This window comes from Zalophus californianus, chromosome 10, assembly GCF_009762305.2.
Source record: "Zalophus californianus isolate mZalCal1 chromosome 10, mZalCal1.pri.v2, whole genome shotgun sequence".
NCBI classification, from domain to species: Eukaryota; Metazoa; Chordata; class Mammalia; order Carnivora; family Otariidae; genus Zalophus; species Zalophus californianus.
Window position 1 is genome coordinate 77,795,424 of NC_045604.1, and position 23,917 is coordinate 77,819,340.

The 23,917-nt window shown below is 37.1% G+C and overlaps 1 protein-coding gene across 3 annotated transcripts in view; it reads left to right on the forward strand.

Annotated features, from left to right (window-relative positions):
• The first annotated feature begins 705 nt into the window (after positions 1-705).
• The window catches only part of ATF7IP2 (activating transcription factor 7 interacting protein 2), a 59,045-nt gene continuing 35,833 nt past the window's right edge, over positions 706-23,917 (forward strand). The window contains exons 1-5 of one of the 3 annotated variants that reach the window (XM_027613673.2): positions 706-793; positions 15,331-16,187; positions 17,243-17,367; positions 21,294-21,428; positions 21,903-22,001. In XM_027613673.2, coding sequence (XP_027469474.2) covers positions 15,341-16,187; positions 17,243-17,367; positions 21,294-21,428; positions 21,903-22,001 — 1,206 coding nt within the window. In that variant the 5' untranslated portion in view covers positions 706-793; positions 15,331-15,340. Of the gene's footprint in view, positions 1,120-15,330; positions 16,188-17,242; positions 17,368-21,293; positions 21,429-21,902; positions 22,002-23,917 lie in introns of all 3 variants that reach the window. The other 2 variants (XM_027613672.2, XM_027613674.2) reach the window with 2 other exon arrangements.

The following is a 23,917-nucleotide window of genomic DNA, read 5'->3' on the forward strand; positions in this document are numbered from 1 at the left end:
GTAGTTATTGTGTTCATGACCCAGCTTTCTGGAAGGTCTGGCCTTGTCTCGTTTCTTTTGCAGCCAGTAGCTATTACAAGGCCAGTAGCTCTCCCTTCAGCGATGAGAGGAGCTTTATCGCACAAATGACAGTTAAGTTCGTTCCCTGCCGTGAGCATAGAGGGGGCACTCAGAACTGACTGAACACACAGCAACCACAAGAAGGGCCATTATGTGCCTCACGAAATCTGACGCAGCCTAAAGGTGGCAGGATCCCAGGACAATATAAGAAACTTAAGAAAACACAGCTGGGCTCGGCCCACTTGCCTGGGTCGCAAAATTTAGGAGTCGTCCCAAAACTCCGTAATCCAGGTGAATGAGATTTTAAAGGCAATATTCTGAAAATTCAAGTCGGTTTCTGTAAACAAAGTTTCCCTGGTCACGACTTTCGGAAAACTTTCCACCGCGTCGCGTGAGTCCCTCAGAGCAACGGCCTGGCGTCCGGCGCCGCCACTCGGCGGCCACGGACGACAGCCAGACAGAGAGGCAGCGGCGCGGCGGGAGAGCTCTCGGCACCCCGCAGCCGACTTCCACTTCCCGGCCGCTTTTCCCCGCCCCCGCCCGGCCCACTCCAGCAGGGCGCCCCTGATTGGCTGGATCGCCGCATGTTCGCGCTGCCATTGGCCGGGAGTCCGGCTGGGGCGGGCGCGGGCAGACTTACCTCCACAGGTCCTGGCGGGAGCGTTATTGTGCTCGGCGGTTGCTGTTCGTTGAGCTTCTGTTGAGAGAAGCGGCCGGTGCGGCGCCGCCGGAGGTACGTTGGGGCCGGGCGAGAGCGCCGCGCGAGCGGCGGTTGGCCGAGTCGGCGGTTGCGCGGCGCCGCGCGTCTCTCTGAGGGCTGGCGCCGAAGCCCGGGGACGCCGCGCGAGCAGGGCGGTCGCAGTGGCGGGGCCGACCGAAAGGCGCCCGCAGAGTGGCCCCGGGGTTCCGGCCGGGAGGACAGCCGCGACGGGCGAGAGCACGCGTCCGCGGCGCTTCCCGAGGGGGCGGTGCGGGGAGCGGCGGCGGCTGCGTGCGCCCCGCGTGGGGGTCGTGGCTACGGACGGACACGGCGGCGGCCTCAGGGTTTTATCCTTCCGAGTAAGTACGGGATCGCGGCCCGGCCGGACTACTTTTAGCGGCGCCGGGGCAACTGGGGTCCCGCGCGGCGCTGGCTGGCTGGCTGAAGAAGCGGGGGGCCGGCGCGGCCGCACGGAGGCTCCCCGGGGGCGAGGAGGCTGTCATCGAGAAGTGTCGTGGCGCGGGGGGCCCGGGGACAGAGGGGCCCCCTGAAGTCCCGCGGCCCAGGTCTGGGGGGTCGGCGCGCACACGTGTGCCGGACACCTGTTGCGCTGAGCCGCGCTGGGGATGCTGTAGCCCAGTCGTCCTGGAGATGGCTTTTCCGCTGGCGCACAAGCTTGAAAATACGGGCGTATCTACTTATCAGAGACCATTTTCTCCTTCCGGCCCCCACCTGGCCGGCTTTCCCTCCCGTTTTGGCAAAGTTGGAGGATGTGTAGGGTGGACAGAGGAAGCATATTGTTTGCTTTTGTGTCTCTGACTCCAGTCCGACTGTTCTTGGAAAACTTGACTTCTTCCAGCTTTGCCTGATACGGGGCCTGAAGATGAAGCTGCTGACGTGGCGAGCCGGCATCTGTTGTGGGATCCAGGACGAACTAGCTTTCACTGCCCTAAAGACTTATGTGTGGTCAAGATCTAGAAGCAGTGTGCTCAGTAGCCCCTTGGAAGGAACACGTTGGACCGCTTTGCGTCCTGTCCACTTTAAACGGACTTTGGTTACTCCAGCCTGGGATCTCATACTCTTCCCATGAGGATTTTGTGTTGTGTTTATTTGTAGCCAGGAAACGATCCGCGACACAGGTATTTGCAAAAACATGATGAAGAACAGTCAAGACCAAGATAACATGTCACAGGAGAGCTACTGAAAATGCAAAAATGAAGCCTCTGAATCAAGGTTTAATTACATCAAGTCCAGCTTTTGTGAAGTATGCCTTCGTAGTTATCCTTCAGTTCGGTTTTTAGAGATGTTGAGTCTGACCCTAATCGAATTAATCTACTTAACTCTCAGTCTGATCTGCAGATTTGTACAGACCACATCCTAAGATTGACTTCTGCCTCAACAGAAATGCATGAAGAGTGTCGTATTGGAAATGATTTACGTCTTTTAAGAGCTGGTGTGTCTAGGTACATCTTGAATCTTCTGCTCTTTTTCTTAACGACTCTTGTACATCACCTCAGCTTTCAGTCCACTGTATTTCCTTGCTACTTAATATCTTGAATTCTGGTGTGAAAATAACGGTGTGACCCTCACATCTTTGTGCATATCCTGTAATTCTGTTTTAGTGGGTGTTTACAGATGTATTTCATTTCATGTAATCAAATTTTAAGTAATATATTGGGTAGTTGTTTACAAATAAAAATAAACTTTATAACTTTGAATGTGCAAGAGTGTTCTCATTAAGTTGAGTGAGATTATATTAAATATGAAAAAGGACTATCTTATTTCATCTCATATTATCATTTAAATACTCTGTTCTCTGAGCCATTTTTTTTTTAAAGATTTTAATTTTCAGAGAGAGAGCACGAGCAGGGGGAGGAGGAGGAAAGAGGGGGAGGGACAAGCAGACTCTCCACCTACCACTCCATCCCATGACCCTGAGATCATGACCTGAGCCAAACTCAGACACTTAACTGACTGAGCCACCCAGGCGCGCCTGTTCTCTGAGTCTTAAACCTTGACAGATACCTTTAAAATGCATTACTATAGACCCAGGTACCTAACTTCTCATCACTTTTCAGCTTTACCAATCTCATTAGGACAGAAAGTTTGTAGTCAGGTAATATTTGGAGAGAAATAACTGACTTTCTGGGTAGGGGAGATAATCAGATGTAGTTTGAATTTTTGAACTCCTGATTAAATTTCTTAGGATATAAGGGATGTTCATAGACAGATCTTACCACATTTAACCATTAATTATGTAGACACAGTCTACTAAATGCAGTACCATTAATGTACCTCCGTGTCATAAGTGTGTATAATGGCAAAAGTTGCTGAGGCCTGTTTTGGTACTTTAAGGAAAGAATGACCCTGGCTGGCTTTCCAGAACTTAATTTTTATAAGTTGAGTATACATTTAAGCCGGCATTTTATAAAGCGGCTTTATAAAGAAACTCCTCTTCCTGGGGTTGTAAAAGTAAAGACACATCTCTGCTCTCAAAGCTCATGACTAAAAATATATATTTGTAATGGGATATTCAGATAAGGAAGTCCTTTTCTTGGGGGAAGGCTTTTTTGAAGAGGTGATCTTTAAACATGACCTTGAAGGAGTTGGGAAAAAGGGGAAACATTGATAGATGACAAGTTGTGATGAATTTGAAAACAGTGAAAGATAGGTTTATAGGAAGTCAGTAGATTAAATTCATTATCTTCACGAAAAACAAAATATAGGAAAGATAATACAGTCATGATAGTCTGATTATGTAGAAAATACTTGCCTATAACAACTTTATTGATTTAGCTACTGATGTGATTAAAAGGTGCATAGGTATAGAAAAGAGCTAAATCTCATCTGTTAAGTATAGGAATTTGATAATGGTCAGAATTTGTAACAAGAAATAACTAGTGTGAACGTATTAAAAATACTGAGATATAAAAAAACAAATGGTTAGTTAAAATTAACTGTCACTGGGTGTTAAGGAGTGCTGACAGGCAACTACTTCATTTCATTATGAGCACTTTATACTGTTTCATTTTATGGTATTACATTGATAAGTTTTTAAAGTAAAAGCAAAATTGTACTAGCACTTAGAAGTTGGCTGATGCAGCTGGTCCATGGACCACACTTAGAGGAGTAAGGATTAGTTCATGCTCATGAGATTGTCACCTGGCACAAGTCGATCAAGTTTTGTCATTTTGTTGACCATTATATACCCCTGAAGATAACCCTGTCTCTTCATATTTGGAGAGAAATAACTGACTTTCTGGGTAGGGGAGGATTTGTACTTGTGATACAAGATTTCTTTGTGTCTTAAGATCCTGGATTTAAATGCTGGCTCCAAACTGTTTCCTGGAACAAGTTATATAACCTAGCTCAGGTTGGTTGGTTTTCAAGTTTCACTTTTTAGTAAAGGGAAGGTAAAGATTTGGTTCAGTGGATTTTTAAAAAATATAACAAGAATTGCCATTTATTTAGTGCTTACATGTATTAAGATACTGTCTCAACAAGAAGCATTATGAGAGATTTCATAATGAAGAAAACCAGTCCATCACCAGGAATAGAGAAACTCAAATCAGTATCTACGTGAAGCTTCAAACTATATAAAGAAAAAAGCAAAATGATTAAATAAGAAAAAAATAGACAAACCTACAATCAGTGTTTTTAATAGCTGGAAGATTGTGAACAGCACAACTAAAAAAATCTGAACTAGTAGGCATTTACGTATAATAACACCACACCCAACAGTGTTGGAAGACATGTTCTGCTCAAATATATCTGGAGCTTTTGGAAAAACTGACCATGAAGCTAGCCTCAACAAATAAAAGATTGAAATAATTTTGGAGAATATTCTCTGATTACAGTGTAATTAAGCTAACTTTCAACAAAAATATAAATAGGGAATCTGCAATTGCCTGGAAATTAATCAGTGTTTTAAATAATCCACAGATCATAGAAGTATGGAGATTGGAAAATATTTTGAACCAAGTATTAAAATTGAGGTAGGGTTTATCAAAATGTGTAGAATTCAACTAAAGCAGAACTAGAGGAAAATTTTATAGCTTTAAATGCAAAGTGAGAAGGGAAAGGAACTGAAAGTTAAAAATCTGAGTTTTCATCTCAAGCTAGAAAAAGAACAACAAATCAAGCCTGAAGAAAATGAAATTAATGCCAACAGGAAATGGTGAACACTACGTACAATAGAAAGTCAGAAAAGCCAGAAGTCAGTGCTTTGAAAATAGTGATTAAATGGATAAATTTTAGTAAGAATGATGAAGAAAAAAGAACTGTCACTAATATCAGAAACAGAATAAAAAGAGCATTACACCAGACTCAGTGAAGCCTGGCTGGCTACCAGGGCAAAGAAGGAGCAGTGGCAGAAACAACAGCTGACACAGTCCCTGTGCCAGGCAGCCATGGGCCAGAGTGAGTTCAGCCTGCTGGACCAGTGGGGCCAGGCTTGCTGCAAAACCAATCTCCAGGGCCAGTGGGTGTCAATATACTTAACTCACTGTCCTGACATCTGCCCAGATGCGCTAAGAAGCTGGTACAGGAGGCAAGACAGCGGGAGGCTGAGCCTGAGTGGAGCTGCCACCACCCCCATCCATTTTTTAAAAAAGAGAAGTACTACAGATCTTGCAAATGTTACAAATATAATTAGAATATAATGAATAACTTTATAAATTTGAAATTCTGTTGAAAGAGAAAAACAACTAAAGTTAACAAACAGATGTAGAAAATATGAATGGTCTTGTGTCTATTTTTAAAAATTCAGTTATAATTGAAAAGCTTTATCACTAAGTTAACTCCAAGTCCAGATGGCATTATGGTGAATTATTTCTAACATTTAAGGAAGAAGTAATGCCATTTGCAAACACAAACTAAAAATCGAAAAGACCTTGCAGTGTTATGAGGCCGCCGTATATACTCTCGCTGTCAAAACATGATAAAGGAAAATTACACTCTTCTCTTTCATAATATTGATAACAAGATTCCTGAGCAAAATGTTAGCAAACTTAATCCAGAACATGGGAGAATATCTAGGAATAAGCTAGATAAAATATTTTAAAATATCAACGTGATGCAAATTAATTGAAGAAATGAGATTATGTAATCCTCTAAATAGATATGAAAAGACATTTGATTAACTTGAAAACATACTCATGGTAAAATCTTAACTAGGAATGGAAGAGTAATTATTAAACCAATAAAGCATATCTCCAAAAATTATTACAAAAATCGTTTTTAGCGGTGATATAATGAAATGCCACACTTTGTCCAAGTTTGGTAATAAGAGAAGCATGTGCACTAACAGCATACCTATCACATCATACCGGAGGTTCTAAATGTAGGAAGACAAGAAAAGAAAAAAATAAGGATTAGCCAGAAAAAAATCATGACATTACCTACATAGAAAATTCAAACAAGTGAATCTAATGAATTGGGAGATGTGATCAAACACTGCTTATATTTCTCTGTAATAGGCAGAAATGTGAAATTTCAAAGACGTTTTTATTCATTTGAGAGAGCAAGTGAGAGTTCAAGTAGGGAGGGTCAGAGGGAGAGGAAGAAGCAGACTCTGTGCTGAGCAGGAATCTCAATGTGGTCCTCGATCCCAGGACCCCAGAATCATGACCTGAACCCAAAGCAGATGCTCAACCAACTGAGCCACCCAGGTACCCCATAAATGTGAAATTTTAAAATGCCACTTATAAAGCCTTTTAAGCTGATACCTAGGGCATTAAAGGAAGGAATAGAGAAGCAAAAGATGTGAGACATGTAAAATGGACACAAATTGAACTATTAATAATGTAAAATTGAATGGATTAAACAATCTAGTCATATAGAGATTTTCAGATTGGAGGAGAAACAGCATCCAAGTATATGCTGTCTACAGGAGATAACATCTTAGTTTGAAAGATACAAATATGTTGAAAGTAAAAGGATAGAAAAAGATCTATTGTACAAAGAGCAACTGTAGGAGTGGTTATACTGATTTCAGACAAAATAGACTTTAGAACAAAAATTTTACTAAAGGTAAAGAAGGATGTTTTATAAGAAAAGGACTAGTCCCTCAGGAAGTTATAACAATTATATATACATATGTGTGTATGTATGTATTATATACACCTAATAACAGCACCAAAATACATAAAACAAATATTGACAAGAATTGAAGGGAGAAGTAGACAATTCAATAATAATGATTGGTGACTTCAATACAGCACTTTCATAATGAATAGAAAACTAGGCAGGAGATCAATAAGACTTGAATAACACTACGAACCAAGTAGACCTTAGAGACCTCTTGTAAACAGTCAAAATAACAGCAGAAAGCACATTCTCATGTACCTAGAACATTCTCCAGTATAGACATACTGAGCCATAAAACAAACCTCAGCAAAGTTAAAAGAATTAAAATCAATGAAGTACACTCTGATTACAGTGGAATGAAATTAGGATTCAGTGCCGAGAAGAAATTTGAGAAATTCACAACTGTATGGTAATTAAACAACTCCTAATAACCTCTGGGTCAAAGAACTCCTCAAGGGAAATTAGAAAATACTTTCAAATGAATGAAAATGACGTAACATTCCAAAACTTTGAAGTGAAGTTAAAGCAATTCTTCGAATGAAATTTGTAGTCAGGGAGCCACGGTAGCTCAGTCAGTTGAACGTCCGACTCTTGGTTTCAGCTCAAGTCTTGATCTCAGGATCGTGAGATAGGGGCCTCACATCAGTCTCCACATTCAGCAGGGAGTCCGCTTGAGATGCTCTTTCTCCCTCTCCCCCACTTGTGCTCACTCACTCTCTCTCTCTCAGATATATATATATATTTTAAAGGAAATTTGTAGTGATGGACACCTATATTTAAAAAAAAGGGGGCGCCTGGGTGGCTCAGTCGGTTGGGCGGCTGCCTTCGGCTCAGATCATGATCCTGGAGTCCCCGGATCGAGTCCCGCATCGGGCTCCCTGCTCAGCGGGAAGTCTGCTTCTCTCTCTGACCCTCTTCCCTCTCCTGCTCTCTATCTCTCATTCTCTCTCTCTCTCTCTAATAAATAAATAAAATCTTTAAAAAAAATAAATTAAAAAAAAGTCTCGGGGCACCTGGGTGGTCAGTCGATTGAGTGTCCAACTCAATCTCAGCTCTGGTATTGACCTCACGGTTGTGAATTCAAGCCCCACATTGGGCTCCATGCTGGGTGTGGAGCCTTTTTTTTTTTTAAGGCAAAAAAAATAAAAAAGATCTCAAGTCAATAACCTGACTTTTACTCTTAATACAAAAAGAAGAGCAAACTAGACCTAAGTCAGAAGAATGAAGGAAATAATAAAGATTACAGCAGAAAGTAATAAAATTAAGAAAGAAAAAATAGAGAAAATCAAGGAAACCAAAAGTTATTTTTCAAAAAGACCAAAATGACAAACCTTTACCTAGACTGAAAAAGAGACTCAAATAACTGAAATCAGGAATGAAAGAGGGAGCATAAGTACCGACTTCCAGAAATTACAAAAAATGATGAGAATACTATAGAACAATTCACTTCTATGCCAATCAATTAAATGGTTGAAATAGACAAATTCCTAAAGAGACCCAAATGAACAAAACTGACTCAAGAAGAAATAGAAAATCTGAACAGGCCTATAACAAGTACAGGGACTGAATTAGAACACAGAAGAGGCCAGTATGAGATGGCTTTATTGTTGAATTCTATAAAACATATAAAAATACCAATTCTTTTCAAATTTTCTTAAGAAATAGAAGAGGAAGAAACACTTCCCTAATCATTCTGTGAGGCCAGGAGGCCAGTATTCTTCTGATAACAAAATCAGACAAAGACCTCACAAGAAAACTACAGAACGGTATCTCTTATGAATATAGATGCGAGAATCCTCAGCAAAATACTAAAAAATTCAATACAAAAAATTCAACCCAGAGAAAGGATTATACACCATGATCAAGTGCTAGTTATCCCAGGAATGCAAGGCTGGTTTCACATCCAAAAATATATTAATGTAATCTACCATATCAATATAATGGAAAACAAAGCCATACGATTATGTTAATAGATGCTAAAATATTTTCTAACAAAATACAATGCTCCTTTACAATAAAGCATTCAACAAAGTAGAGATAGTTGGGAAATTCCTTATCCTGATAAAGGGCATCTGAGAAAAATCCACAGCTAATGCCATATAGAATCTGGTTCAAGACTGAAGATTTTTCCCCTAAGTCAGACAAGACAAGGAGGTTAACTTTTGCAACTTCTGTTATTGTACTGGAGTTTCTAGTCGGAATAGGCAAGAAAATGAAATAGAAAGCATCAAGACCAGGAAAGAAGAAATAAAACTACCAACATAAGATAGGATCTTGTTTGTAGAAAAAACTAGAGATAAAAACAAGGTCAACAGTGTTGCAGGCAAAATCAATATACAGTATTCTGTTGAATTTCCACATACTTACAACGAATAATCCAAAAATGAAATTAAGAAAAATAGTTTCATTTAGAGCAGTATCAAAAGGAAGTGCAAAACTCTAAAAACTACAATATACCTTTGAATGAAATTAAATATCTAAGTAAATGGAAAGACTATCATGTTCATGGATCAGAGTACTTGATAAAATTGAGGTTGCCATACTCCCTAAATTGATCTGTCTAGGTTCACCACAATCCCTATCAAAGTCCAGTAAACTTCTTTGCAGAAATTGTTAATCTGATCCTGAAATTCATATACATATTCAAGGAACTCAGAATAGCGCAGACAATCCTCAAAAACAAAGATGAGGGCTCATATCTTAAATTTAAAACTTAACAGAAAACTACAGTAATTGAGACCTATATATCAGTGGGATAAAACTGAGAATCCTTAAATAAACCTTAAGATTTAAATTAATTGGTCTTGACAAGAGTGCCATAACAATTCGTTGGAGGAAAGAATGGCCTTTTCAAATGGTGCTGGAACAATAAGCAGCATCATTAACCGTCAAGGAAATGCAAATCAAAATGACAATGAGGTACCACATTACTCTCACCAAGATGACTCTACTGGAGAAGAGATAATGGTTGATGAAGAGATACTGAAACAAAATCCCTCATACACTACTGTTGTGAATGTAAATTGGTCCAGATGGTTTTGAAAACAGTCTGTTCCTCAGAAGGTTAAATATGGAGTTACAGTATGATTCAGCAGTTCCATATAGACATATAACCAAGAGAAATGAAAACGTGTCCGCACAGGAACTTACACATGAATGTTTATAGCAGATTTATTAATAATAGCCAGTTTTGGCTCTGAAGCAGAATGTAAATATCCAAAATTATTGTTGAAAGTATATATACCATAAAAGTAAGGTAAAATCTGGGATGTAAAGTTCGAATACTTTTTAAGTTTTGTTTATTTAAGTAATCTCTACACCCAATGTGGGGCTCCAACTCATGACCCAGAGATCGAGTCACATGCTTTTCCAATTGAACTAGCCAGGCACCCCTTGAATACTTTTAAGATAATATATATTTAAATAATATTGTTTTACTCTTTACTTCAATAGTTACTGAAACACTGGCTGAAATGCTTTTAGAGAACTTTTAAATATACTAGAATCCATGGAATCATGAAGCATGTGTAGACCTTATAAAATAAAAAGGACCTTTTCATGTTTGAGTATAATATGGAGATATCAAACAATAGAAAGTAAAATATAACAGCAAAAAGCTATGAAAATCAGAAGGCATAACACCAAGTGTAAGTTAAAGCTTTAGTGGCAATATTAAACGTAAATGGATTAAATTCTATTAAAAGATTCATTAGGCTAAATATTTTCAATAAGTTTTACAAAAGACATCTAAAACAAATTGATGGGATGTTCAGCAAGAGTTATATCATCAGATGAATGAAAGGTAACATTTTTAAAAGTTCAAAATTAACAGGATACTGTCCAATAATTAATTATACACCTGAGGACAAAATGAAATTAGATCCCTTCCTCTCAGTATATTCTAAAATCAATTCTAGATGGATTTAGGACTTAAATAATGAAAGACAGATCTTTAAAACTTGAGAAAATATAGATGACTTCTCTTTCCTACCTTGTCCTGCTGCTGCTGGACAGTACCATGATTTTAAAGATCTGTGTGAAATGTTGCTTATTTGACAGCAAAGGAGCTGGTTGCAGAGAGAAGTCCTGATGATGGCAGGGATCCCCAACTAGACTGTCTTTTATTTTTATTCTCCCAATAATAAATTTCACTAAACTTCTCTACAATATGTAAATTGTCATTTATCTTTTAGGCAGTCCCCAGTACTTAATTTCCCTGAGCCTTTTATTGGCAGTTTTACTTATTTTTCCCTAAGCATACTGATGCAGAGGTTTTCCAAGTGAAGTACGTCTCCACAGTGCCCTGAGTTTTATCGGCTAACAAGTTGCACACTGTTATGACCAATTTTCTCATGTTTATAAACTTTAAAAATAATTGTCTCTAAAGACAAGTATCATATGATCACACTGATATGAGGAATTCTTAATCTCAGGAAACAAACTGAGGGTTGCTGGAGTGGTTGGGGGTGGGATGGATGCGGTGGCTGGATGATGGACATTAGGGAGGGTAGGTGCTATGGTGAGTGCTATGAATTGTGCAAGACTGATGAATCACAGACCTGTACCTCTGAAACAAATAATACATTATATGTTTTTAAAAAAGAAGAAGATAGTAGGAAGGGAAAAATGAAGGGGGGAAAATTGGAGGGGGAGACGAACCATGAGAGACTATGGACTCTGAGAAACAAACTGAGGGTTCTAGAGGGGAGGGGGGTGGGGGGATGGGTTAGCCCAGTGATGGGCATTAAGGAGGGCACATACTGAATGGAGCGCTGGGTGTTATACGCAAACGATGAATCATGGAACACTACATCAAAAATTAATGATGTAATGTATGGTGACTAACATAATAAAATAAAATAAAATAAAAATAATTCTCTCTGAGCAGGTATTCCTGTTATATATTCACTCAGGTCTGCTTTTATATTATGTATTTTTATAATTGCACAGCCATGGTGCAGGTCTGTGTCCTGAGATAACTTAGATCAGAAGGCTTCTATACCACCAGTAGGCCTCACTGTTTCATGTATTACCTAGAGGTGGGGAAGGATTTCTCAAGAGAGATTAAACTTCAGCCATTAAAGAAAAAAAAGAAATGTGTATTAAAATTAGGAAGATCCAAAGACAAACCACAATTGAGAGAACATACTTGTAACTCATAAAACAAATGATTGACAGAGGATGATTATTCATAATATATTAAGTTCTCTTAAAAAACAAATGAGAAAAGACAGCCCAGTCAAAAACAAAATAAGCAAGATATAACCAGGAATTTTGCAGATAAGGAAATATGTATAGCCAATAAACATAGGAAGATGCTACTAATTAGGGAAATGCAAATTAAGACCATGAGATATATATCCATATCCAAGTAGACTGGTAAAAATTAAGTCTGGCAATACCAAAGGCTTGAGAGGATGTGGGTAGTGGTAACTCATACATTGCCTGTAGGGGTGTATATTGGTATACCTGCTTTGGAAAATAATTTGACTATCTTGAGAATTTGAACATTTGTATATCTTACTGCTACCCAACAAATCCACTCAAAAAATGTTTATAGACATGCACCTTGAAACAGTAGTCGTAGCAATAATGTTAGTAAGAAAAAGAAAACTGGAAATGACTCAAATATCCCTCATAGAGAACTAGATAAAGAAGTTTTGTTATATTGACCCAATGGATCATTATGATGCCATTAAAATGTATGAATTACTGCTATACACAGTTTCATGGATGAGTCTGGGGATATGCATGAAGAAACATGTTAGAAAACTCTATAGTCTGGGGTGCCTGGGTGGCTCAGTTGTTTGCCTTCAGCTCGGGTCATGATCCCAGGGCCCTGGGACTGGAGCCCCACATCAGTCTCTCTGCTCGGCAGGAAGCCTGCTTCTCCCTCTCCCATTTCCCCTGCTTGTGTTCCCTCTCTCGCTATCTCTGTCTCTGTCAAATAAATTAAAAAAAAAAAAACTATATAGTTTGGTCAAAAGTAAGTAGAATTAAACTATATTGTTTACACATCACATTTATAATGAAACTAACCTAAAAAGTAGAAGTATAAACTCAAAATGTAGGATACAAAATTACCTTAGGCTGGGGAAGAGGGGGGAGAGGCATGGTGTGGGAAACCTTGGATAGATGCAAGTTACTGGTGGTATTTGGCTGAATGGTGGGTGGTTCAAAGATACTCAGTATTTTCATACATTGTCATACTTCATAATTAATGGACATTACATGTCTTGTGTGTGCATCAAATGTAGAGGCATATTTACCGCAAAGTTTTCAGGGCTTTTCACTAGTCCGGGCCTTTTCTAAAGGCCCTGAGAAAGGACCATAGCAGTGTATTCACATGGTTGGTAGTTTCTGTAAGATTTATAAAATAAGATATTTCAACTATAATCATTTAAGACTACTGTCTCTCTTCATCTTGATTTCTCCTTACCTTTGTGTCACCTGGGAGTAGAATAGCTTCAGGCAGTTTGTGATTGGGAATATACTTAGTGTGGGTTTAATAGGATACATTTGTGGTTCATAGACACTTTTGAATGTAGGTAATTATTGCCTGTTGGCCTGATTGTGATGGTCTACAGTGCCTGGCCCCTGCAATATATGAGGCATGAAGAAGCCACGAATTGAAATTTATGAAGCCAGAAGGTAGTCAGGAGAAAATATTCCAATCACCTGATGTTTAAAAACATAAGTAGAGGATTTAGTTCTCATGGATTTCTAGTCGAAAGAACTTCTCTTTTTGTTAGAAAAATAATAGCATATTCAATTAAAAATTCACTGTACATTTTTTTCTTTTTTGATAGGAATTCTGTCTTTAAAATCAAGTAAGAATTTTTGTGTTTATAAGTCACATAGCTGTAGCAGTACCAACAAAAAGTATGTCTTCACATGAAGCTGATTATTTTATGCATCCTGATTATCAGTTAAAATTTAATCAACGATGCTAATGGGGCACCTGGGTGGTTTAGTTGGTTGAACATCCAACTCTTGATCTGGGCTCAGGTCTTGATCTCAGGGTCATGAATTCAAGCCCTGCATTGGGCTCCACACTTCTGGGCATGGAGCATACTTAAAAAGAAAAAAATTAAGCATGCTAGAAGAAAGATTTAGTTTGTTCATTCTCTCGATGGGAAATACTGCAAAAATTGTGTTCATGAAGAGGCAATCAAATATGTAGTCCTATAGGGAAAAACCTTATATTGAATCAGGCCTTTAACTAATGAAAGTATGCTATTTTTTTGGATTTTGTGATTTTTTTTTTTTTTTAAATACATGACAGGTCTGTTTTTGTGTTTTGGAGTTTTTGTTTCTTTGTTTTTTTGTTTTTTTGTTTTTTTAAGTAGGCTCCATGCCCAGTGTGGAGCCCAACACGGGGCTTGAACACATGACCTTGAGAGCAAGTGTCAATGCTTACTGGCTGAGTCACCCAGGCACCCCTATACGTGACAGACAGGTTTTTAAAATTTGAATTCATTGTGATTTTTTTTTTCTTGTTCTAAATACATATTCACCTCAAACTTAAGATCTCACAAATCCTGGAACTGTTCCTGATCAAATGATATGGTAAATTAAAAGGATATAATAAAGGAAAGCTTCAAGTAAGGTATAGTGATAAATGAAAAACTTATTCAGGTAGCTTTGACTGGGCTATTTGTGCCTTCAAAAGTCCTAGATTCTGTCTTTTCAGTTTAGTAAGTTCTCTATACTTTGTTAGATAACTGGCCTATCATGCCCATACATACATATTTTTCCTTTTTTTTGTTGTTTTTATTATGCCTTTGATTGCCTTGTAATTTCACAGTTATTTCCTTTAAACCATTTACCTACCGACCTACAGTTTAGATCAGACTTGATATGATATAGTGAGAGATAAACACTAAAATATTTTTCTCTGCTATGTAGATTTTTATTAAATTATGAAAAATAATTAAAAGCTAAATTGGCTTTCTTGTTTGAACTAGCATCATGTTGTGTATCTTTAGCACTCATTTTATACTCCTAACTTTTGGGAATTACTCCTGCAGTACCATTTATTTTGGAAACTTGAACATTAGGAAAGCTTTAAGATAGTGCCACTAGGTGTAGAAAATGGAAAATTCTTTGCAAAACATTGAGTTTTGTTTTTATGAAAAAAATGCAGTTTAATCTTTAGATTATATAAGGTATGGCCTGCTTGGATAATTGAAACCAGACTTCAGTGGTTATGGCAGTGAGGTGGTACAAAAAGTGGCCAGATAAAATTAACAGCCTTAGTATCAAGTAGAGGCTTACTGGCAATATAAAGTTTGAATTTATATAGTTTAGATTTATAGAAAAAAATTAAAATTACTTGTACATTTTCAGTGACAGATGAAAATGGATGTAACTTTCAAGAGAAATAATTATCTAAATCTCTAGAAATAGTCTGAACATTAATATTACAAATAAGCTTCTGTCTGCTAGAGAAGTGCATTTAAATATGGTATTTTAAATTCTAGGGTATGAAAGATGGCAAGTCCAGATAGAAGTAAGCGGAAGATACTAAAAGCCAAAAAAACAATGCCTGTGAGTTGCCGGAAGCAAGTAGAGATCCTGAATAAGTCAAAGAATGCCGAAGCACTGAAAACAGCAACTGGGAATAATGTGTCAAGTGGTAATCAGAATTCAAGTACTGGTGTCATAAATAGCAAATATGGACATTCTGAAAATGATGCTTCCTTATTGGACTCTAACAAAAATTCAGTATGCTCAGAGAAAAGTAAAGCATTTTCTCAGAATGTAATGAAACCACTAGAAATAGTTGATTCAGAAACAAGATTGGAATACATTGAAGAACAAGTTGTGTGCCCTTACCAAAAGCCAAGCAAAACAATAGAGTCTTCCAGGAAACTCTTTACACAAGAGGCAAAGGATTCACAGAACACTTCTGAAAACCATATTGAATGTCAGACAGATATAACAAGATCCTATTTTGAACAACATGAAGAAGATTGTAATCTGAAATCCATTTGTTGTCCATCCAGTGTATTGCCTGGTATGGTTCAAATGCCAAAAACTACAGTAAACAATACCTTGGATGATAAAAGAATCGACAAGATAGTTTCTTATTTAGAAACAAACTCCAATTCTGAGTCATGTGATAAAAGACAAGGTGACATTTTAATTTTAAGTTCAGATACCCGTTTTCTACCTGTTGATAAAATACCTAAGTTGGTGAATTCAGTCATTTCCAGTAACTGTGCTACTGAAATTTTGAAAAGTGAAGAATCTTGTAGAACCTGTCATTCCAGCATTTCAAATTTTGAAAGTATAGACTCAACACGGCTGTCGGCACTTGACACTGATAGTAATAACAGTAAGTGTATACTTATGCATCTTTTGGAGAAATTAAAATAGTCATAGTCACTTTCCTTTTGGGGGATTTTTTTTTAGCCTCAGATATAGAAACCATAGAGTGTCTATAGCCAGGAAAAAAGTAAATGATGGCAATAATCGTTTCAGAGTATCTTGTTTCTCAACCATTTAGGGTGAGGAGGGGGAAATGGTATCCTCCATATTTGAAGGGAAGTAAATTCTGGCAAAGAAGGAATCAGTCGCTTTCCCTTGAGAGTACAAAAAAAATCAAAAGGTGACTTATGGCAGTTGTTTGGTTTATTTCATCTACATCTCTTCTTATTTTGAAGTTTTATTTATTAGATTAATAAGGAGGCTAGTTGAAAGAGTTTTTTTAATCATTAGTGAACTCATTTCTTTCCATAGAATTGACCTGGCTGATAGATAATAGGTATATATACACATAAACATACATACGTGTATGTGTGGAATGACAGAGAAACATCAAATAGTTAACCAATGAAATTCTAGAGTTATAAAATTATTAAAATAGCAAAAATAAATTTCATTTGAAGTAGGATTTTTTTTGTAAGTTAATGAAATATAAGAAAAACATTTTGTAGGATAAATTTTGTAGGATAAATTTTGTGTTCTTGTCTAGGCTACATAGTGATCATTTAATAAGATGGATTTAAAATTACTTAAAAATAACAGGATCACCTATTAAAAATATGTAAGACTGCCTAAGTAACTGTATAAAAATAATGTAAGACCACTTAAGTAACTAGAGGATTTAAGTGCTATAATTTATTCAGTTCTTGTTAGTATTAAATAGGTATTAAATGAAGTTGAAAGGAAAGTGTATCTGAGACCAGAATCCTACCTAAGAACCTAAGATAATCATTTTTTTAAGGTTAGTTTATCACAATTTTTTAGACAATTACATTGTCTAAAAAATGCTGCCTTGGTCACATTTTAGTTTTTCTATTTCCTTAGACAGTCCCTGGATTAGAGAATTCCCTTGTTTCCTTCCTTAGAAGAAATATTTTTACTTCCTGATCTTTCCATTTCCCTAAGGCCATAATCAAAAGAAGAGGATGTTTTCAGAAAACAAAGAAAATGTTAAGCGCATGAAAACCTCAGAGCAAATTAATGAAAATATTTGTGTAGCCCTGGGAAAGCAAACAGCATTGCTGGAACAGGTAAAATATTGGGGCTTATATATTTGCTTCAGAAACTTCTGATTAGTAAAAAATGGTAAAAGTTAATTGATCTCCACGATGATTTAGTACAGAAGACTTTCACTTGGTGCAAAAGTTGTATATGAAAATGGAATCAACTGATGGACATATTAGGGAAAGATCATTGTTTACATTACCAAAACATGTAGAGTAACCTAGAGAATCATGTGTAGGTAGAGTGCTGTAGTAGAAAGAGAATGGACTTTTTAGTCAATATTATATTTAAATCTCTTAGAAAGTCAGACACTGCATGACCTTAAGCTTTGCTGAATAATTCAATGTCTTTTGTTCTGGTCTTTGGGTTCTCTGATCTGCAACTACAGCCATTTGTATACCTCATCACAACTGACCCCTACTTCATAGACTCAGACAACCCAGAAGTCCATCATAAAGTTCTGCTGCACTCAGGTTTACTTGCCCTAATTTCCAGGTTTACACAGATGTGTTGGATTTTCTGATACTTTGTTTTATAGCATCATCAAATGCACATTTTGCTTTCATTTTGCCCCATTTTATTTCATTGTACTACATTTTACTGTGTTTGATCAACTCTTCAGTTTAAGTGTAATGAACTTCAACTTTAATAGGTCCTGTAATGAAGACCTGTTTTAACCATCATGTTTTGCTATTTTACTACCACTAGAATTATTCAACTGAAAGTCATTATGTAGTAGATTAATGTCTGTCGGCTATAATGGACCGAAATGTCTGAAGCCAAACTATCCTGCTGTTTCAGAAACAAAAACACTACTGTTTTCTAAAACAGACCATTACAATTATATAGTTACATATTATATGCATATGTATTCACATAATAAATAAATGGAAACCTTTTTGAAAGATTCATGCAGAACCAGCATGAAAGGTGAATTAGCAGTTTTTCCCTTTCTACTTTGTCTTTTCTTCCAGGAAGACCAAAGGAAACACTAATAAAAAAATATGTAAATATTCTGTTATTTGCAGGAAAGAGGTGGCAAAATTATGGTGAGCATCGATCTAGCTTAAGAAAAAAGTTTGGGATTCCAGTCTTATTCCCGTTGATTAGTAGCTGAATTTAGAAATAAGTTCTGATAGGGACATATAAAGACAACATTTAATCTTTGAATATTTTGGTGTCGCTGGCATGGAAAAATCAGTTTTCATTCATTACAATTATCTGTCTCACAAAATACCTGGTCTGAGTTGACACAGAAAATGGTCCTTCCCAACGAGGTTTTGAGGAATGCAGTTTATTTTGTTTTCTCAACCACCACCACCCCCCTCCCTGAAGTTTCTTGCACATTCTTCAGAGACATCTTGGGTTTTAGCTAATTACTATCTTTTTACCTATCTCCAAATAGCTAGCTTTCCGTCATTTGATATTTTAATTCCTGTGCAAACAGTTAACTCTCTAAACCACATCTATTTGGGGGTTTTTTTAGTTTGAATCCCAGTGGAATAGGGCTAGCATTCTGACATTGTTCTTCCCTGAGAGAGTCCCAGAGCTGTTGACTCTTCTTTTTTGAGGTTTTTATAAGGATGTTGGCCTTGTTGATTCCAATTAAATTACAGAAGTGGAGCAGTTTTTCTTCTAAAGTCCAAGTTATTCACTCTACCCACCATCTTAGAAAGTTTAGGCAGATTGAAAATATATAATTGCTAGTCTTTCTCCAATCTTTAGGCTACTTTTTCTGCCATCTGCCAATTGTACCTAGGATTTCCATCAGATTCCATAATTTGGGACATATTACCATAAGCAGAAGGCATTTATGAGGTATTTGGTGGAGATTATTGTGTCTTCCTTTTTTATGAGTAACATCACCACTAAATGAGAAATGTCCACTCTAACCAAGAGTAACAATCCGTGGATGGGCATTTATTTAGTCCTTTTAAATAACCAAGTTTTAAGAATCTGCCTCCATCTGAATCACCAGGAGTACATACTTGTTTAAATTGTGGTTTATTGAGCTCCCTCATAGTTGAAGACTGTTGTTTTAGGCTACTCTTTTCTCAAACTTACCTAATAAGAATTACTGGAGGTGCCTGTTAATTAGACAGCTTTCCAGGCCTTTTTCCAGGAAATTCTGTTTGGTGAATCCAGGCTAGGGCCTAGGAATCTGTGTGTTACCAGGGAAGTTTCACAAAAACTGTGTGATCTCCGCTTGTTAGCAAAACAGTATTTCCACATTCAGAACATTTAGAAAGTTTCTCCAAGATTCATCTGAGTTTGAGCTTTACATATTGACCCAGCCACTGAACTGGCAGGGCTGTAGTAATCCATAAAAACCACACATGGGTGGTTTTCACTTGTCAGTAAAAATAGTGTGTTATTTTGAGCACTCATTAGTTGAATCAAATACTTAAAAGTTTGACAGTAAAAATGATAATCATGTCTAATGTTGAGAAATCATTGAAGAAATGTTAAGCATTACAGAAAAAAATCAAGTAGATGATAATGTTAAAGAGCAAGAACAATTGGAAATGAGAAGGAAAAACCTTGGGAATAATCAAAATTGTTGAATAACCCTAATCATCCCAGTGATACCAGTATAAAAGAGTTTAACATAGAAGCTTTGTGTTCCAATTTCAAACACCAAGAAGCAAGAATTTAGGGGAAAGATACAAATATTACTAATAAATACCTTGGGTGTATCATGACAGGTTTTGTTATTAAGAGACACTACCTACTCTGTTACGAAAGCAGCTTACAGGAGGATACAAATTCAGCAGAAAATTACAGTGGATATTTCCGAATATATGGCTGAGCAGAGCTATTCATATCAGTGGGCATTGAGATTAATTATGCTCCCTGAAAATAGGCCTGTCTGTTTTCTAAAAAACAGCCAGATAATGAAATGCATTAATGTTTCATGTGATAGCTACTGTTAGAATAGTGTGCATTATGCCAAATAGCATTAGTCACTGCCTAATTAGTCCTGACTTCTCTCCATTTTAACAATAGAAAGTCACCCCCTAAAAAACCTATGCAAGTAAAGTCGATTATCTTGCATATTTATTTCCTTTATGTCAATTCACTGTTTTCTATTTTATGGAGCTCTTTCACATATTTACCTTTTATACCCTTATAAAAATCCTATGAGCATCACACGTTCAACATTGTATTACCTACCCATATGTGGGCAAGGAAGATGAAGCTGAGAGGTGTTGTGACTTCCCAAAGGTCATATAGCTTTGTTAATGGCTGGGTCAAGGCTCAGACTTTCATAATTTGCTTCATATCCACTGTAGACCAACCAACCATTTTCACTGGGCTCTGGCTTTCAGATAAGTGGAGTTCCTTTTTATGGAATACTTGGTTTCAGTAATGCTCATTAAAAAATATAAATGCAATACAGGCTTTTACCATTCCTTTAATATGTATTATGGAATTCAGCTGAAACTGTAGGAAACAAAAATTAGCACTGGGAGAATAAATTTATGTTCTAACATATCCATATATTTAGATACTGGGTGTGTTTCGCTAAATTTGATATTCAAATTTCTGGTAATATTAGATACCGCGTGTGTTTTGCTAAATTTGAAGATTTTTTTTTTTTTTTGAGAGAGAGAATGAGATAGAGAGAGAGAGCATGAGACAGGGGAGGGTCAGAGGGAGAAGCAGACTCCCTGCTGAGCAGGGGAGCCCGATGCGGGACTCGATCCTGGGACTCCAGAATCATGACCTGAGCCGAAGGCAGTCGCTTAACCAACTGAGCCACCCAGGCGCCCTGTTTCGCTAAATTTGACAGTCAAACTTCGGGTAATGTAAACATAAAAATGTGAAAAATGTATATTTTATCAGTTACAATAAATCCAGAGAAGAACAAAGCTGTTTTTAAGGAGTAGAAAATAAAATTGCTTTTAAATTTGAAACATGGGGTGTTCTGGTTTTTATTTTAAAATTCTAGGTCAAACATTTGATTCAACAGGAGATCTATAGTATAAATTACAAACTGTTTGATAATAAGCTGAAAGAATTGACCGAACGCATTGGGAAGACACAGTGCAGGAATAAACATGAAGCGATAGCTGATGAACTCTTCGTAAGTTTCTGATTTCATTTGATTTCATTTGAAGTAGAATTTGGTGATATTTTACATATTAGGAAAGGAAAACAATAAAGCAGACCCAAATCTGATCCTTGACCACAAGCCTGGTGTACTGTACCATAGGTAATAGAGTTTATTAGCAATAGTGACCCTTACAAAATTGGAAATATTATTCTATGTTCTTCTGTTGTCAATTATTCTGTGTCAGTTGACAGGCTTAATATGTAGGCAGTTTCTTTTAATTCAAAATATATCCTGTATTAGAGCTGGTACAATGTGTTTGAAACTGTTTTGGGGTTTTTGTTTGCTTATATAAAGTAAATCTTTGCTTATATAAAAATTTCTCATTTATTTGGGTGGATGTCTAAGTCTTAACAAGACTCATTTGGCAGATACATAGTGTTCCCTCCATCTCTATATATTATTTAGTACTCTGGTTTTGTATTTGTTTTTCTCTTTTTCTTCTAGGCAAAAATATCAAAACTTCAAAGACGTATTAAAGCAGTATTGCAATCTCAAAAGAATTACTTGGAACCAAATGTATTAACCAGTAAAACAGCCTGTAAGGTTGGTATAAACACACATGAGTTTTAATTGCCTCATTGACCCACCGTTATAGGTAGTTGGATTTTAAGATATGAAATATATTTTTTCAAACTAAGAAGGCTTTAAAGAAAAATTTATATTTAGAATGTTCCTGTGATGTTATCTCTGGAGAAAATACCCTTAGGTGGCTAAACATAAATGCCACTTATATTTCTTGCATCAAGTGAGTAGAGAGGTGATTTGTGATCCCCACCACTTTATCAGGATAAAAAGTTTCAAACAGACACAACAGCAAAGTTGACAAACTTTTACAGTGAACATTTGTATATACAGCACCTGAATTCTACCTTTACTATTTTAATATGTTTATTTTTGTCATATATCTGTCAATCTGTTCATCTCCTAAGGCATCTTCATATCTGGTGCATTCATTAATGTATTTTTTTGTATCAAAATATACTTTGTAGCATACACTTCCAAAATATTTTGGCAGGGGTATCATTAGAGTTTGGTATCTGTTTATATTTTTCATATAAAATTCAAATACAGTCTTCAGCATATATTCACTGAATTTTTTTCTTGTAGTATCTTTATTTGCTTTGGTATCATATTTATGCTGGCTTCAGTAAATGAATTGGGAAGCATTCCCTCCCCCGTTTTCCAAAAGTCTGTGTAAGATTTTTTTACTTCCTTAAATGTTTGATAGAATCCATCTCTGAAGACTCTCTGGGCAAGGAGCTTTCTTTTTTTTTTTTTTTTTTAAGAGTTTATTTATTTGAGAGAGAGAATGAGAGAGAGAGCATGAGAGGGGGGAGGGTCAGAGGGAGAAGCAGACTCCCCGCTGAGCAGGGAGCCCGATGTGGGACTCGATCCCGGGACTCCAGGATCATGACCTGAGCCGAAGGCAGTCGCTTAACCAACTGAGCCACCCAGGCGCCCCAAGGAGCTTTCTTTGTAGGAGGACTTTTTCTTGAAATTCAATTCTTTAATAGGTAAGGGGCAATTCGGATTTTTCTATTTCCTCTCATATCAGTTTTGTAAGTTATCTTCACAAGGAATGTGTCCCTTTTATCTAAGTTGTTGAATCTGTTGACATAAATTATTAACAAAATTCTCCTGTCCTTTTAGTATTTGTAGATCTGTAATGATATACTGTTTCATTTTTGAAACCAATAATCTGTGTTTTCTTTTTTTTCTTGATCAGTCTTGACTAGGGTTTTAAAAATCTTACTCTCTCTTCCATGTCTCTTTTCTGTTTTTATAATTTCCTTCCTTTTACTTACATTGGATAGAATTTATTCTTTTTCCAGCTTCTTAAGAAAGAGCATTGGTTTTTAATCTTCTTTTCTACTAGAAAACATTTAAAGCTATGAATTTCCTTCTAAGCACTGCTTTTTCTAAGCATTTTCTAAGCATCTCAGTGATTAGATATTGCACTTTTTTTTTCTTTTTTTAGGATTTATTTATTTAGAGCAATGGTTAAGCGGCTGCCTTCGGCTCAGGTCATGATCCCAGGGATCATGATAGAGTTCATTTTAGTGGGGAGCCTGCTTCTCCCTCCACTTGCTCTACCTGCTGCTTCCCCTGCTTGTGCTCTTTCTCTGACAAATAAATAAATAAATAAAATCTTTAAAAATTTTCTTTATTTAGAGAGGATGCATGAGCATGTGTGAGTGGTGGGGAGGGCCAGAGGGAAAGCATCTCAAGCAGACTCCCCGGTGAACGTGGAGCCCAGTTCGGGGCTCAGTCTTACAACCTATGAGATCATGATCTGAGCTGAAACCAAGAGCCGGACAGTTAACCAACTGAGCCACTCAGGAGCACCCCTAGACATTGCACTTCTCACTACAGAGATTATAATCTTTGATGTACTGTATTTTTTTAAAAAGATTTTATTTATTTATTTGAGAGAGAGAGCCCAAGCAGGGGGAGGGGCG